The 17,689-nt window shown below is 30.9% G+C and overlaps 1 protein-coding gene across 12 annotated transcripts in view; it reads right to left on the bottom strand.

Moving 5' to 3' along the window:
* Positions 1–17,689, bottom strand: part of LOC126884956 (uncharacterized) — a 110,631-nt gene that overhangs the window by 62,787 nt on the left and 30,155 nt on the right. For all 12 annotated transcript variants that reach the window (XM_050651324.1, XM_050651327.1, XM_050651326.1 and 9 more), the window contains one exon: positions 10,630–10,683. In XM_050651324.1, the coding sequence (XP_050507281.1) occupies positions 10,630–10,683 (54 nt within the window). The remainder of the gene's footprint in view (positions 1–10,629; positions 10,684–17,689) is intronic.

Genomic DNA, 17,689 nt, shown 5'->3' with positions numbered 1-17,689 from the left:
CCTATAACCAGTATTCTAATAACCGTTCATTGGTGGCTAGTAGAAATGTTTCGGTACCTCAAATTTCTATTCTTTAAACCGGGATATTCTTATAATTGGTATTCTAATAAACGGGTTCGACAGCACCTAATATTTTTTTAACACAGAAATATTGTGTTTCAAGTAATTAATTTACCTTTGCACAGTAACATTTGATATTTTTTTTTATTAAAAAAATTTTCAGTAAAAGTAAGGATAATGTGAATCAATCGTTTTCATGATTTTAAATGGCGTCCAAATGTAGGTTTTAGCAAGCAGACTAATCGGAAATATAACAAAATTTACTTCTTTATCTAGTGCTTTGTATACATATAAATTTAGTAATATATAAACAATTGTTGCTCATAAATTTAAAGTAAGCAACAATCGTTTATTTAAAAAAAATACATTAAATAGTAGTTACGTAAGTTAAACATGATAATATATAAAGAGCTACGACTATCTAATCATAAAACATGTACACACTAGACTGGTAAGAAAAATGTCTTAGAATATGGTCCAGACCTTCACTATGGTAAAATCATTAAAGCCGTTGTATGGTAATTTACGATTTTCCAAAACACTTTCCTGCTATTAAATGAAAAGTGGAAATCAAGGACAGTGTGTAAGAACTATCGCAAATATCATTATAGGTCTGGATCCCGCGTATGAAAAAAAGTTGATTTATAGCAAGCTGAAAATTTTTTAATAGCTTAAGGGTGTCTAGTCGAACAAACTTTGATGTGTGGGAACACTGGAACAGGGGAAGTTTTAATTATGGAACAGGTTAAAAATTTGGAACGTCAGACTACCAAGACGTCCCATGTATTTTGTCGGACAGAATTTCAAATTAATTTGTTACCCTTTCAATAAACTGTCCTGCAAAAATCAGACTGCTATTTATCACCAACTGGGCATTTTAATGAGTGGAACACGTAGAACATGTCAAATGAGAGGAATTATGACAGGTGACAAAATAGCAGTATGATTTTTGCATGAGAGTTTAATGAAAGGGTAATAAATCAATTGGAAGTTCTGTCCGACAAAATACATGTGACGTTATCGTGGTCTGATGGTCCAAATTTTTAACCTGTTTCACAATTAAAACTTCCCGTGTTCTAGTGTTCCCATACATGAAAGTTGGTCCGACTAGACACCCTTAAGCTATTAGCAAATTTTCAGCTTGCTATTAATCAACTTTTTTTTCATACGCGGGATCCAGATTTATTAATTGTAAGGGCCTAGCTGAAAGTTATTGGTCAGGTATTTTTTAAAAAATCCTTGTAACAAGGAGAAATATCTAACTAAACTAAATCCTGTAACTAAAAGAAGAGAAGCGGTGTAAAGTCAATAAAGGGAGACTGTTGAGTTCAACGGTTGCTTTTTAATAACCATTTTAACGAAATATAACTAATTTACTGATTTTAGTAGAGCTATAGTGTAGGAAACAGAGGTCGAACTTTGCAAAATGGACACAAGTCCGGTTTTATTTTTTTTTTCTGGCATATCAAGGGATGCTGGTTATGAGACTAACTTTTTCTTAAAAAAGTTCGCCCCGGAACCCCTCTTTTCATCCCTTTAAAGGGGGTAATTTGTGGTCCCTTTAAAAACTAGAAGGTACAAAGCTTGGTAAATTTTTTAACGTATAAAGAAGCACTCCGCCTATCTAATGCACTTTACAGAATTGAAATCGGATTGTTTAAGCAGCCTCAGCAATGTTTTAAAATTATAAACAATTTTTTGGCTTATAAACAAATTAGTCCTGTGGCCAGGAGGGGGTGCTACGGGCTCCTCTATTTAGATGGACTTACCAAAGATTGTTATGTATTTTTTGACCCGTAGAACACGATTTTTCTGGGTTACAGTTGATCCGATGTCGATAAGATTGTTATAAACAAAGAACTTGAGGAATTACATAACATCGATTTTTCGCAAAATAAAACATTTTTTTGTATTTCTTGGGTATTTCTAAGCAAAAAATGTTCTTACAAGTTTTTTCGTAGGATGCATAGTTTTCGAGATATACGCAGTGGAACTTTCAAAAATTCGAAAAATTGCAATTTTTGAACAAGAATAACTTGTGATTAAAAAATAAAATAGCAATTCTGCTGACAGCATTTGAAAATTTAAGTCAAATTATGCCGGTTTTAATTATTTGCATTGCTAAAAATTAATTTTTTTATTATTAAACAAAGCTATTTATGTATAAGCCAGAAAATTGTTTATAAGTTTAAAACATTGCTGAGGTCCCTTAAATAATCCGATTTTAATTATGTAAAGTGTATTAGATAGGTAGAGCACCTCTTTATATGTAAAAAAATTAGACAACTTCTAAATGGGCTACTTTTTGTTCAGAAAAATTTTAAAAATTTGAACTTTTTTAAAAACATTTAGATTGCAAACTTGTTATGCAAAATCTATTTGGTCGATTTTAATGAAATTTGGTACACGGTTTAAGTATGTTACAAAGAATTTCCTAAGCGAATTACTAAGGTTCTAAGTGCCACCAAAGTGGTTAAAAACATTGAATAACAACAGGCGTATTTTGCCCCCTTATTTTGTATTTATTGCTTTATTGCAGAAAAGGTAATACGTTAAGACATTTTTGTCCAGTCGTATGTCATACAAAATTCAATTATCTTTATTTTATTTTTCTACGACTTTGTTCCAAAATGAATCGTTTTAAAGTTATAAGCAAAGAAAGCAGAAAAAATCGACGTTTTTCGAAATTTTTAAATATTTTAATTTTTTTATTAATGTTCCGGGCGTATTTGAGAAGGAGCGTAAGTCAATTATTATTACTGAAGGTGTCACCTAACTTTATCTGCAAAAATCCGAATGCCACCTCTCACATCCAAAAATAGACGTTTTTTCACAGATCCTTACTGGTCTGTGTCTATTTTGCGAGGTTTAACATCGGTTTCCTACACTACTAGGCGATTCTGCGATTTTCTAAGAATCCTCCATATTATTCTAATTTGTTTTTACTTACGTAACTCATATTTTTAGTATACCCGATTATGAAAAATAAACTAATACTAAAGATTCAATATTTTTTATAATATAATATATTCTTTCATAAAAGATTGTTCTTCAATAACACTTAAATACTTGAAGATTTTAACTTATATCATATTTATTAATCTATGACAATTCAAAATATGAACTACATAATTACTTACACCTTTAATAAAAGAATATTTTGTATATAATTCTTGGAATTATTATCAAGGTAACTTTAGATGTAAAAGATTTAGTATTTCTCCTTCGTCTCCTTGCAATTGTTATACAACAAAGATGGTTTTTTATGATTATTTTTTTTTATTTAATAAAACTCCAACAGGAATTTTATGATTATTGCTATCTGATCATTACTATGATCAATAAGCAAGTTAGTTCTATATACAAAATATTCATGATTATTATTTAAAATTATTTTATAATTATATCGCAAAATTTTTATTTCAAAAGTATGTTGAAAAGAAAATAGATTCAGCAATTATAATTACTGCGATGAAGTTTTAACACGTTCTGCTGAGTTCTGAGTAGTATAGTGACAAAAAACATAAAGTTAAAAGTAAATAGTATTACTCTATACATAAAATAGATTTTGGAAATCGATTCCGAACTATATTTAATATAAATTGTTCAATTTTCACATGTAAAAATTATTATTATATTTGTTACTCTGTTAAATCTGTAATACAACCCTTATAGCCCAGTAAATGAACGGGAAATTCCGCGATACCGTGTAATTTTCAGGGGCAACTCCGAATTGCATGAAAATTTGGAATTAGGTTCTACTTACCCTCCACTTCAAAGTTGAAATTGTGCCGTTGGTTGCTTTTACTTGGGGGTGACAGTCACCTCTTCTCAGGGGTGAAAAAACATACGTTCAAGATAAGACCGGAAAAGGATAAATTGACTGATTTTAAGCAACTTTTGTCCTATAGAGTTTTTTACTTAAGTCAATACTTTTCGAGTAATTTGCCATTGAAAATGTTGATTTTTCGACAAAAAATTACGTTTTCAGACGGTTTTTCCCAAATATCTCAAAAAGTAAATATGTTATCCAAAAAAAATCCTTAGCAAAAGTGTAGCTTATAACAAACCCAAAAAATGATGTACCAGTAAAGTCTATCAATCAAATAAAAACAAAGTTGTAGCTCATGAAAAATACGTTCTTATTCGTCTAATTCCAAATCGACTATTTCAAGGTGAAATCACCTAAAAATTAAGAACTTTTCGAAAAAAACCCATTTAAACTTTTTTAAAGTGTTTATAAAAAGATTTGTTTTAATTGTTAACAAAAGTTTTAGCATTAAAAATAAGCGAGTTACGCTCAAAATAAAGTTGGCCCTCTTTTTTTTTGTAAAAAATCATGAAAATCTCGCCGTGTTTAGCTCCCCAAATGAAATTAATCGCTACCGCTTTACAAACAATTTACTTACCTATCTATTTTTTATATGATCTGTCAGTCTCACCGGTTTAAAGGGTTTATTTTTGAAAGGGTTATAATTGAGAAATCTTGAATGTGTCACTAATCACGAGTGTATGCAAATTTTGAACAGCCATATCTTAACCAATTTTTGTCTTATGGAGAAACAAAATGAAACTAGCATATTTATAACAGCAAAACCTACATTTTTTTACTCTTTAAAATTTTTCATATCACTAATACTTTTTTAGTTATTTTGAAAAAACGAAATTTTTCAAAAATTTTTAAAAATTATTTTTTTATATAAAACCAAATGTTTTCAGAAATAAGAACTTCAAACCAATTAAACTTACAGATCATATAAACAATACACATACAGTTAAAATAGATGGTAAAACCAAACGATTAATTTCATTTAAGGAGCTAAATAGAGAGAGGTTTTCACGTTTTTTTTACCAAAAAAAGGAGCCAAATTTTTTCAGTGTTACTCGTTTATTTTTGATGCTGTAAACTTTTGTAAAAAAACAAACAATAAGCTTTTTTCGATACTTTAAAAATGTTAATAAGGTTTTCCCGAAAAACGTTTCTTTCTTCGGTGATTTCGCGTTGAATTATTCGATTTGGAATTAGACGAATAAGAACGTATTTTTCATGAGCTACAACTTTGCTTCTACTCAATTTGTAGACTTTACTGGTACGCCATTTTTTTCGTTTTTTTATAGACTATACTTTTGCTAAAAATATTTACTTTTTGAGTTATTTGAGAAAAACAGTCTGAAAACGTAGTTTATTGTCGAAAAATCAACATTTTAAATCGCGAATAACTCGAAAAGTATTGACTTAAGTAAAAAACTTTATAGAACAAAAGGTGCTTAAAATAAGTCAATTTATCCATTTCCGGCCTTACTTTAAACACGTGTTTTTCACCCCCCAAGAAGGGGTAAATGTCACCCCCCAAGTAAAAGCAACCAACTGCACAAATTCAACTTTGAAGTGGAGGGTAAGTAGAACCTAAATCCAAATTTTCATGCAATTCGGAGTTGCCCCTGAAAATTACACTCAAAAACGGTCATTTATTGGGCTATTAGTTTTAAGTAAATCTCAAGCCAACCCTATCCTGCCAGTACTACCTAATTCATCCTCACTTAATTCCATCCCTTCCAATAGACAATATTGGGACATTTTGTGAAATTGAGAGAAAAAGTCTCTTCTAATACGATCCGTCACAGTATCTACTCGTACCACTTATCACTTGAGGGTATATGAACCCCTTTCGCTATTGCTCGCTTGAGGGTGTACAGCCTTTTTTTGGGTTAAAACTAACATCATAATTAGTAATCTCTCTCTATTATGTGTTAGCATCCGTTTGGCTACACATGTCCGCTAAATAGTTAAAGACAATAATCAGATAGTCAATAACCATTAACCAATACGAACAATCAAAGGTCGTGCACATACAGGTAATTCGCGAGTGATACGGCATACACGAGTTCGCGGTAGTTCAAACACGAGACACGTGGAACGTGGAACAGTCAATTCGTGTGTGACCGGCATTAGTTGTTGAGAGAAAAAGCGCGACAAGGCTTCACAGTTTGGCAAGACTTTTTATATACATATTAATATTGTATATGCTACGCTTTCCTAAAATCTTTCCCTGCATGATATTATGCAGAAGATAGTGTTTTGTTTCTCTCATGTGGCCAAGTTATTATAGTTTCGTATCTTTATTCAATTCTGTTTCTTTTGAAAGTCGTCGCAAGACTTATTCATTCGTAACTCTGTCTACATATATATAGTCCAGGGTAATAAAGATTTTCTCGGGACACTCAAAGATCCAGGTAGCTGATTACTTTTTTAGTTATTGTAGACCTATAGGAAGAAAACCTACCTGTTTCCTGCCTAGAGTTCGCGTCCGTTTTTTAATTATTAACAATTTAGTGCAAAAATCGCGATTTTTTCGATTTTTTGCACCTCATTCAAAAACTAAATAGTTGACATAAAAATTACAAAATTTATTTTTTAGAACATTGAAAAACCTTCAAAACGCCGATTTTTGAAAGTTAAAAAGTAAATTTGATGCTACGCAAACTGCAAAATAAGTGAAAATCGTTATTTGTTAATAACTTTTACTAAAACTACCTTAGAACTTTAATGTTTCACCAAAAGTTGGACATTTGGGTACTTAACCAACCCATAAAATTTGAGACCGATCCATTAATTAGTTTAAGAGGTATTTTATTTGATTATCACAGAGACCTTTATTTTGCAATAAGATAAGACAGAAAATAATGAAGACAGTGTAATTCTGAGTAGGTTAAATGAAAGTAGAAGAGTGATATTATCAAAAATCCTAATGCCAAATTTTTAAAATTTTGTAGTTTACTAACATTTAGAATAACTTTAAAAATGTTGTCCGTAGAAACAATCTTTTTATATTATATTCGAAAAGACAGTATTTTAACACGAATTTTCAAATAAAAAAATTTAGCGTGGGCTCATTTGGGACAAAGTTAGCCATATGTTTTTTTTAATTCACAGCTAATTTGTTTATAATAATTAAGGAATCTCATTAATGCCATTTTAAAGAATGGAATTTGTATTTTTTCTTAAAAAATTTGCACAAACATTATACCTTTACAGCACCCTCTACGATTTTTCAAAAATGTAGTGCAAACGATTGCTATGGGGAATCTACAAATCCAGCGAGTTAAAATACCGAAAAAGCAATTTCAAATGAATATAATTTGCTGTATCTCAGGATCAACTCAATGGATTTTGATCATTCTTTTTTTAATTGGTATGTAATCTTTACGTACATTACAAATATGCAATTTGTTTATAAATTTAATCAATAAACAGTCTAATTTGCTTAAACAATTCTTGAAAAAATATTTTTTTTTTACAAAAATATATTTTTTTAATTATAGTATCATTAATGATTACAGAAAAAGTTAAAGTACACTTTGATAAATAAATGATTTTTATTAGATAATTATTTATTGAAGATAATTTATTTATTAAAGTATATCTTAACTTTTTCTATGATTAATAGGGACAGTATGATTAAAGTAATGGATTTTTGGGAAAAAATTATTTTTTCAAAAATTGTTTAAACAATTTAGACTGTTTATTAATTAATAAATGTCTAGACAAATCGCATATTTGTAATTTACAGAAAAATTACATACAAATTAAAAAAGAACGATCAAAATATATTCAGTAGTTCCCGAGATATAGAAAATGATAGTAGTTTTAAGCTGCTTTTTATAGTTTTTGAACTCGTACATTTGTCGGCTCCCAGCTCCCCCTTCACTTACCACGACTAGTCACCCATTAAACTAGATTTTTAAAAATTCGTGTAAATATCAGCTTTTCTAATATGTAAAATGACTTTTTCTACGGACAATATTTTTAAAGTTATTTTAAATGTTTTTAAACTACAAAATTTCACAAATTTGGCATTAGGATTTTTGACTATATTAGATAATATTTTTATCGTTTTTTAGTACATTTTGATAGTATCAGTTTACTACTTTCATTTAACATACTCAGAATTTCCCTATCTTCATTATTCTCTGTCTTTTGTTATTTGCACAATAAAGGTCTCTGGGATAAACAATTAGAATAACTCTTAAGCTAATTAATGGATCAGTCTCAACTTTTGAGGGTTTGTTAAGTACTCAAATACCCAACTTTGAGTGAAACACTAAAGTTTTAGGGTAGTTTTTGTAAAAGTTATTAACAAATAACAATTTTCACGTATTTTTCAGTTTTCGTAGCAACAAATTAACTTTTTAACTTTCAGAAATCGGAATTTTGAAGGTTTTTTAATATTCTAAAAAATTAAATTTTGTAATTTTATGTCAACTACTTAGCTTTTGAATGGGGTGCAAAAATTCGAAAAAATCGCGATTTTTGCACTAAATTGTTAATAATCAAAAAACGGACGCGAACTCTAGGCAAGAAACAGGTAGGTTTTCATCCTATAGGTATACAAAAACTAAAAAAGTAGTCAGCTACCTGGATATTTGAGTGTCCCGAACATGGTCTATTTCTAGTTTATTACCCTGGTCTAATAAGATATTCTCATGATTCTTCTGTAAAGCCATATCTCGAATACTTCTAATTTGCTCATCATCAAAAGCAAATATATGTTGTCTTCATTTAACAGTTTTGATAGTTCAACAGGCATTTCATCTGGACCAGGAACCTTTCCGTTTTTCATATTCTATAGCGCTTATTTTCATAATTTATTATCATTGCTCCGCAATTTGTAGAGGCTTACTATAAGCCTTTTACCCTTCCTGTTCTGTATGTACCTATCTATGTTAAAGATTGCGACACAAGTTACGAAAAAATTGTGGTCACACATTAAATATCAAAATAAAAATTCATTACTTTAAATTTTGCTGGTAATCAAGTTGTTGTAAAATACAGAATTTCCAGAAAGATACAAAATTATTAAGATACATCTGTTGCTCATGTAAATAAGTTCAAATATTTGAAAGGTTGAAAGACTGATAGGTTTTGTACACACTTGAAATGAATGAAAGAAGTGAAAGAAGTATATTAAAGTGTGTAAATGTATTTTAATTTCCTTAGCTAAGCGCTTTCGACATAAAAGTCATCTTCAGAGCTAATGGTCAATATATAAAAAGTACCGGCTACTTAGGATTGTATTTTCTTGCATCGCATTAAGACATTTGTAATTCAGGTCCACTGTACAACTCCGGCTGATGAAAGCTAGTTTTAGTTTTTAGTTTTTCTATGGTAAAACAATAAAAACAACCACTGGGACGATACATACATATAAAATTTTTTTCATGGTAAAGGTTTTACCCAACCATTTTGAAGTGATATGAGCTGGCCACTTACTGACTTCAATATTTGAAATTGTTCAAATATATAAAAATATTCTACAGAAAACAAATACTGAGAATATGAGTTCGTTGGGAATGTGAGACCCTTTAAAAACATCAGTTTTTTAGCCAACAAGGATGTCGTTATTTATTCAACTATATCATTGACACGGAGAGTGCGTCAAATGTATAAGCAAGTGTTGTGACACTATTTTGTATTTTGCAAAGTAGATTAGGGAAATTGTTGAATTTTTTTAGTTAAGTTTTTTAACGTTTTTTGTAAACATGTGGACGACGACCATGGACATCGTGTCACATTTCATATACATCTGTAGATGTAAGGTGACAGTTTTTGTCAAAACTTGTTATTTTAAAAATGTTGTCTATAGACGTTGTGTCAGATTATATCAATGGTAATATGAAACGTGTTAATATTGGTAATATGAAACCATATCTATGCAAAAAATGACCCACGAGCATGCAATGCATTTTAAATAACTTTTTTCTACAACCGTGTTAAAAATGCAATTTTTAGCACTCCATACGAGCGTTAAAAATGCTACTTTAAGGCACTAGTGCTTTAAAATATTTTTAAGGCACTGCAGTTCGTATGAACCGTATAGACAATTTTGATGTAATGTCAAAAAAATATAAAAATCGATAATGTCAGTCACGTTCAAGTAAAAGTTTTTGTAGGTATTGTCCTGTAATTACGTTTGTAGAAAAAATATTGTATGATATGCGTCTTAAAAAGTACATTTTTAAGGCACTCATGTGAATTGCAGAACTCGCTATCGCTCATTCTGCAAACTTTCACATGCGTGCCTTAAAGGTGTACTTTCAACACTTATATCATAAATAACTATTAACGTTTCACTGTATTTAAATACAGGTAATTAACTTCAATGCAATATCAAATAAAGTAACTTACTCTAGAGATTAAACTCGTTTTAGAGATGAAAAGCATATAACTGTATATATAAATCGAAAAAATTAAAAAACAAATAGTAAATTCTCGGAATATTTCCAACTTTATCAAACCTTTCGAATTTATTTAAATGATATATTTTTATTAAAAATTCAACCATAATCTTCCTATATACAAATATAATTTTTATATTTTATCTTGCTTGTTTCTTTTACCAGTCTCAACATACTTTTGAAAATTATATTATATAAAACCAGTCTGATCATTTTTCATTTACATCTAAAGTTTTTTGATACCAAATTACTGAATTAAAAAGTAAATATTAGTTTTGTGGAATAGCATAATCTACTGCATATGTGGTAAATCTGTACTTATATTTTGTTTACCTTATTGTGCGAGGCACCAGGCACAGCAATGTTAATTATATTTCTACCTTTCTCCTGAAAATAGTTCTTTTTCTTATAAATTTATTATTGCTAATAATTCAATAAAATAAAATTCATTTATTAAATATTTCATTTACAGGTTAAGATGAATAGCACAAAAATTACACCCCAAACTTAAAGAAAACATTTTTCCCCAGTTCAACCGAAGTTCAAATTACTTTCAGTCCTGGTCAATCCTAAAGTTCTCATGTAATATCGTTTATATTCTTGTGCGTTTTCGGAGTCCTAAACTCATTAAAAAGGCGGATGTCCTTCACAAAATCAATAAAGTATATAAAAAAGTTGTGGGCCCAAGGAATAGTACCTACCGAACTGGATTACAGGTTTTTAAAATGGCAGAACGAATATCCATGATCAAGAACAAAAGGGAAAATAATTGTAGAAGTAAAATTAGTAAGAAAACTGTACTTGATTTCTTTGTTTTTTTTTTAGCAATATTTAAAAATATTGCAAAACCTTTGAAATAACCAAAAATACAGTTAAAAGATTGAAAATATAACAAAAAGAAATATTGAACAAAAACCGTTCTCATAATGGAGATAGAGAGATAGTCCTGTCGCCAGGGGGGGTACAACGGCCTTCTTAATTCAGATGGACTTACCCAAGTTTTTTTTTATGTATTTTGACCCGTAGAACACGAATTTTTTGGGTAACAGTTGATCCGGATGTCGATAAGATTGTTATAAACAAAGAAGTTGAGGAATTACATAACAGCGATTTCTCGCAAAACAAAACATTTTTTTGTATTTTTTGGGTCATTCTAACCAAAAAATGTTTCTACAAGTTTTTTCCTAGGATGCATAGTTTTCGAGATAAGCGCGGTTGAACTTTCAAAAAATCGAAAAATTGCAATTTTTGAACCCGAATAACGTTTGAATAAAAAATAAAATAGCAATTCTTCTTACCGCCTTTAAAAGTTTAAGTCAAATTAAATCTGTTTTGAATATTTGCATTGATAAAAATTTATTTTTTGATTGTTAAAAACTATAAACACATAGTGTTTCCCGTGCCTAATACATGCGTTTTAATGCATGCTACTCAGAAATAGCCCCGCTTGCACTGTTACCTCCTCTACGTACTCGTTCGATTTTAAATGAGAAATCATTGAAACATCACTCAAGCACTAGGTGTTTATAGCTTTGTTTTAACAATAAAATAATACATTTTTAGCAATACAAATAATTAAAACCGATATAATTTGACTTGAACTTTCAAATGCGGTAAGCAGAATTACTATTTTATTTTTTAATCAAAAGTTTTTCGGGTTCAAAAATTCCAATTTTTCGATTTTTTGAAAGTTCAACCGCGTTTATCTCGAAAACTATGCATCCTACGAAAAAATTTGTAGGAACATTTTTTGGCTAGAATGGCCCAAAAAATACAAAAAAAATGTTTTGTTTTGCGAGAAATCGCTGTTACGTGATTCCTCAACTTCTTGGTTTATAACAATCTTATCGACATCCGGATCAACTGTTACCCAAAAAATTCGTGTTCTACAGGTCAAAATACATAAAAAGAACTTGGGTAAGTCCATCTGAATACACGAGGCCGTTATACCCCCCCTGGCGACAGGACTAAGAGGTTTAACGCAAAACCCAAATTATCGAAATAGAAGAAATAAAAATATTATAGTATGTAAAAAAATGTGTTTATATTTTTATGATTATATATCTATAAACCAAGGCCCATAGTTTTTTTGGCCAAAAAATAGTAACAGTATGGAACTCATTGGAAAAGGAAGACAATGTAACAAAAATAAAAGAAAAAATAATTTACGGGCTATCTCAGGTCGGAAGGTTATAACGTTTACGTTTTCCCAGTGTAGATTTTGGTCTAGTCCCTTTCATTTCACGCTTTTATCTTAACTGATTAGATCCTAGAGTCCCTATCGGCGTTGTTTTTCTTAGAAACACATATGTGCTATCGATAGAGTCGAACATTAGACTTTAATAGCTTTCTGGTGAATGATATGGGCCTTGCATCCCATAACTCGTCTTAAGTATTAGGTTCGCTAAGCCCTTTTACGAGTGGTAAGGAAATCTGTTCTTGAATATCTTTCACAGTTTCCCATAATTTTGATTGGTTAAAACCCCACCACAAACAAAGGACGCCAAAGGTTCATAAAAACCACAAATTCTCAAAATTCTGCATCATTTGTGAGTTGAGTTAATATAGTCATTATGTGAGATCAAGTTTGTTCGTGTATTGTGGGCCCCGCCGATTAGGCAGGTAAGAGTATTAATGATTGTTTATTGGTATGTACAATAATTGTACAATTTCGTTTTCTATTTTTTTAAAGGGTCCACCTTTCACCTTCCACCTTCCACCTATGCATTATGTTGTCCAGCTGCTATTTTATGAACACTGTTAAATACTATTATTCTTTCGACTGTGTCGTAAAGTTGAATTTCTTCATGGCCATCTTCCACACCTTGAGAGCTTGCCGGCTTACAAAGGGCCATCCTACCCTCTAACAGATGTTTTAAGTAAGTCACTCATCTTTTACTTATTGAAGAAATTAGTAGAGACGCCTTTGTTATGTCCAGGGCAAGGACAATTTTGTGTGCTTTCGTGAAATAAGTTCAATGACCTAAAGTTTTCGCCCAGTTTGTGATAGTGACATTCTGAAAAGTAGGTCATACTTTTAGTATGAAGTTGATGATTATCTTTTTATTTTTAAATGGGTGATCATTTAAACTATAAACATTTACATTATGTAGATATTTTTCTGAGTATTATTAGAGTGTTATTAAGTATTGTTAGATAGGTATAAATATAAACAAAGAGCTCTTTCTTTTTTTGTTGTAAGTGAACGGTAAAATTTCTAGTTTTTATTTAGAGTATGGATTTTTTATTTTTTCGAGTAACTACAGTTCATTTTTTTTTTGAGTTAATAATTAATAGTTATATTCGTTCACTTACATTCCATTTTTTTAGTATTACTGTGTTGGTGAATACACCAATTTATATGCAGTGATTGTTATTATGTCGCCAACTTTTGTCTTATAGATTAACGGTTTAGGTATTTTTTGGTTTCTTAATTTTGTTGTTGGCGATCTTATACTGCGTATACACTGTACGTATTGTGTAAATATTGAGATTTCGTAGAGCATTTTAATAAATGTTACATTGAAACTTACGATGTCGTATTTTATTTAATTTTTTTACAGCTCAAGATTAGTACATTGATGTCTTGTCGTAGCATTCTTGCTAATTTGTTATTGTTGCGTTATGTTTCGTTAATTATTGTTCCTTTGAGTATTTTTTGGTCAAAATACCTGGCGCCCTATATTTTTGTTTGAGTATTAAGTATTTCCGTTTCCTTAGAGTCCAAGTGTCAAACCATCAGTTAATGTTATCTACTTACCTTTTTTCTATCTTCGTTTCCTTAGCTCTATTCGCATACCATTATTTATTAATTTAACATCTTTCATTGTAACCGAAGCCCAACCCAAAGAACCGCGCCCACATCTCTTCCGACTGAGCAACGTGGTCTTTGTTTCGTCAATGTAAACGATTGGACCTTTCCATCTTCGGTCATTCCTTATTCCATCCAAGGATAATATCGTCCTGATCCTTCTGGTTCAGCCTTCATGACCTCGTGTCCATCTGATCGTTATACAAAATGGCGCCCCTCTCGTGGAGCCTTATACAAATTACGTGGGACTTCTTCTGTTACCTATGGTTGCCTTATACATAATTTCGTAGAGCTTTGTCAATTGCCTTTTCACGGGCTATATATATTTTCTTGTCTATGCGTGAAGCATGATTTTCTTTTTTATCATGTTCCTATTAGACCTGATTTTCTTTTTTTGTTCAAGTTTGGCTAATTTGCAGCTATTTTTATTGACAATATATTTTCGTGTTATTATTTGCTAATAGATAATAATAGTTTGACACATTTGAGTTTGTTTATTTCCGCTTATTGTATTTAAATGTCAGTGTAGTACCTTACACTTTCATTCCTGCCTTTTCGAATTCTAGAGTATCATTTTTTGAAGTATATAGTATAGTATCGATCTTTTTTCTTTAGATATATTTTACTTGAGTAAATTTGAGCATTTTTATTACTTTTCCTTATGTCAATGGGATACGTCTTTTGTTATGTATCTAATTAAGGTAAAGGTATCTAGATCTTGAGCTGTGTATTTTTTGTAGCAAATCACGAAGAAGTTGTAATTGTTTAACTTTTTGATTTTTACTTTTGTTTTGTGTAGTACTTTGCAACTTTTGTGGTTTATTTCAGTTTGCATTATATCAGTGTATGTATAGTGCATTTTACTTTTTATATTTTTTGTATACTTATGTATTGTGTTGCGGTATATTTTTTGTACTGTATTGCGTTAATTTTATTGCATTTAGGTACCGTTTTTGAGTTATGAAATGCTTTTTAACTGTTTTTAGAGGTAGCAACTATCACTATTATTATTGCGTTGTCTTCTAAATTTTCGGGTACATGCTTCTTCGTCGTTCAACGATATTGTTCTGTCCGGTTTTATGACCAATCTTTTCTGACCTCGTAGAATAGTATTGTTGTAATGATTTCTGTGCAGTATATTTTTGGATTTTTATGTGGTTATGTATTTTTGATGATATCCTATTTGGTTGATATCGTATGTTTTTCAGTACCAGAATGTTTTGAGTGGTTTTAGAGAGTTTCTAGTCATGGCGTGGTGTTAGTCTGGAGAATGAAAGAGTCCTGCAGCTTTCCGTCATGATATTGTTTTAGGTTTGCGATTTAAGTCTTAAATGAAAGAAGTTAAGCTGTCCATTCCAGGAATTGTTTTTTTACAATTAGCTATTAGTCGCGAGTGAAAGACCTCGGCGCATGCTGTTGTGAAATATGTTTGAGAAATTATGTTTTACCATTCCAATATCAGCATTCTAAAATCTATTCGGTACAAAACTACTTCCAGTCCAGAAAATATTCCTTTTTTTAGTGTAGAGTCTTCGTTTACCGTTGCGTAATCTTAATATTTTTCGACTAGCCTACGATAAGGTGGTTGACATTTCAAAATTCTTGTCCCACCCCCAATAACATCTGTCAGGGCTAGAGGTATTTAAGTGTGTCTTTTGACCCTAATTTCAGATAAAGAGGCGTAATGTTTTTATTAGCTTTTATTTAGCATATGTTGCAACCGCAAAAACTTGTAGATACACTTATTTTGATAGTAGATATTTTTAAAGGGCTATGACCCTATTTTAGGTATTAATGAGATGTAAAAAGTAGCATCTTATTGCTTGTTTATATTTCACAAGTAGTTTGACTCGTGAATATAAATTTTCGATGTTTAGTTAGCAGATAATGCAAATATTTTTTGTTTGGAGTAAAAGAATTCGAGTAATTATTGTTAGTTCTGTCGATAGTTTGGGTGAATTAGGATAATGTCTTGGCAATTTTGTGTCGGCTAATAAAGGGTGAAAATTTTTTGTTAAATACAGGCACGTACTAGGCCCAGATGTATTTACAGAATCAATTTTATTCTTGCGGCTTTCATAAAATAGTATTTCGATAAAATGGCGTATCTATTTAGGACCTAAGTCCCTATTAAATTGTGACACTTCCCTACCTGTGAGCTACCTGTGATTTAACCTAACGATTTAAGTACCTTTATAATGATATATTATCATATATATTATAATAATAAGGCGTCTAGTATGCGTAATTACTTCCGGTCCTAATTAAAGGTAGATTTCGACAATAATTATCTTAACTTTCCTTTGTTCATTTTCTTCTATATATCTTTGTTGAGAACTCCTTGGCAACTTTTACTAACTCCTCTATTCCTTTTGTTTGAGTTCGAATTTATTCGTTACGTGAGATAGTAATTGTGCTTTGGTAATTTTATGTTACTCGTGTTTATTTGCTTTTGTATTCTGTTTGCTGTTTGAATTTGTTTAGGCTCTTCCGGTTCATGTTATCGGGATAGCAGTAAATATTTTTTTGAGTCAGTGTTCTGTGAACATTATACTTATTTTAAGAACGTTTGATTGCGAAATGCTTTGTCCTAGACCGGCAAAGTGAAATCAAATAAGCAAACCATTAGCAATAACTAGTGCGTCTGTTATTATTAAAGTCCCGAATGAAAGATTTCGTGGCAATTTTTGAGTGTAGCTCATAAAGTCCTGGATGAGAGACTCCAAGGCACCTATGCGTTTAGTCGAGTTTGTTAGAACTCGAGTTTGTTTGTTGTTAGTGGAAGCACTATGACAAATATTTTTGTATTGAGTTTGCTTGTGCTAATTTTGCGTTTGGTTTTGAGTTAATTCCAATGGAGTTGATTTTATTTTAGTTGAGTAGATATTATTAAAGTTATTTATAATAATATCTTATAATGTATTCAGACATATCTTGTCCTGATTACATTCCTTGTTTTTCTGGGAGTTTCTTGATTGAAAATTTTCCGCCGTGGTTAACCCCACAAGATGTTTACGGAACTTTTGGCCAACTTGTTTTCTTTCCCTGTCATAAAATTTCGAGACTTTTTTGCTTTGATCTTGCAGTCAAAATCTTAGCATTGCTTGACGCTTACCTAGTTACCGGTTGAGGGGACAACCATAACGAAGTTTGCCTACGTTACCTTGTTGGCTACTCGCCTTTGTTGAGCTGGAGCAACTTTGATTTTCGCGTCCAAAACTTCAACATTGGTATGTTCCACCTTCTTAGTTTGGCTAGAACCATTTGTGTAGATATCTGCCGTTGGTTGTTGCACTTGCGAGTCAACGAACCATACCTTGAGTCGACTTTCGAGTTGAATGTTTAGTTTTATGCTAAGGATTAAAGCAACACTGTAGGTGTTTGCTGACTTAGTCGTTTAGAATTAGAGTAGTCCTTGTATATATAGTTCCTAGTTTTTGTGTTTTATTTGAGTTTAGTCTATCATAGAGATAACCCTTTTTAGTTTGGTGTTTGAGTTTTATTGCTTATTAGCTTTTTCCGATTTGGTCACTTGTGTTCAAGCACCTCAAGTACCAAAACCTAGTTTAGTGTGTCTAGATC

This window comes from Diabrotica virgifera, chromosome 5 (assembly GCF_917563875.1).
Source record: "Diabrotica virgifera virgifera chromosome 5, PGI_DIABVI_V3a".
Classification (NCBI taxonomy): Eukaryota; Metazoa; Arthropoda; class Insecta; order Coleoptera; family Chrysomelidae; genus Diabrotica; species Diabrotica virgifera.
Note: the sequence above shows the minus strand (reverse complement) of the source record. Positions and strands in the feature narration are given on the sequence as shown.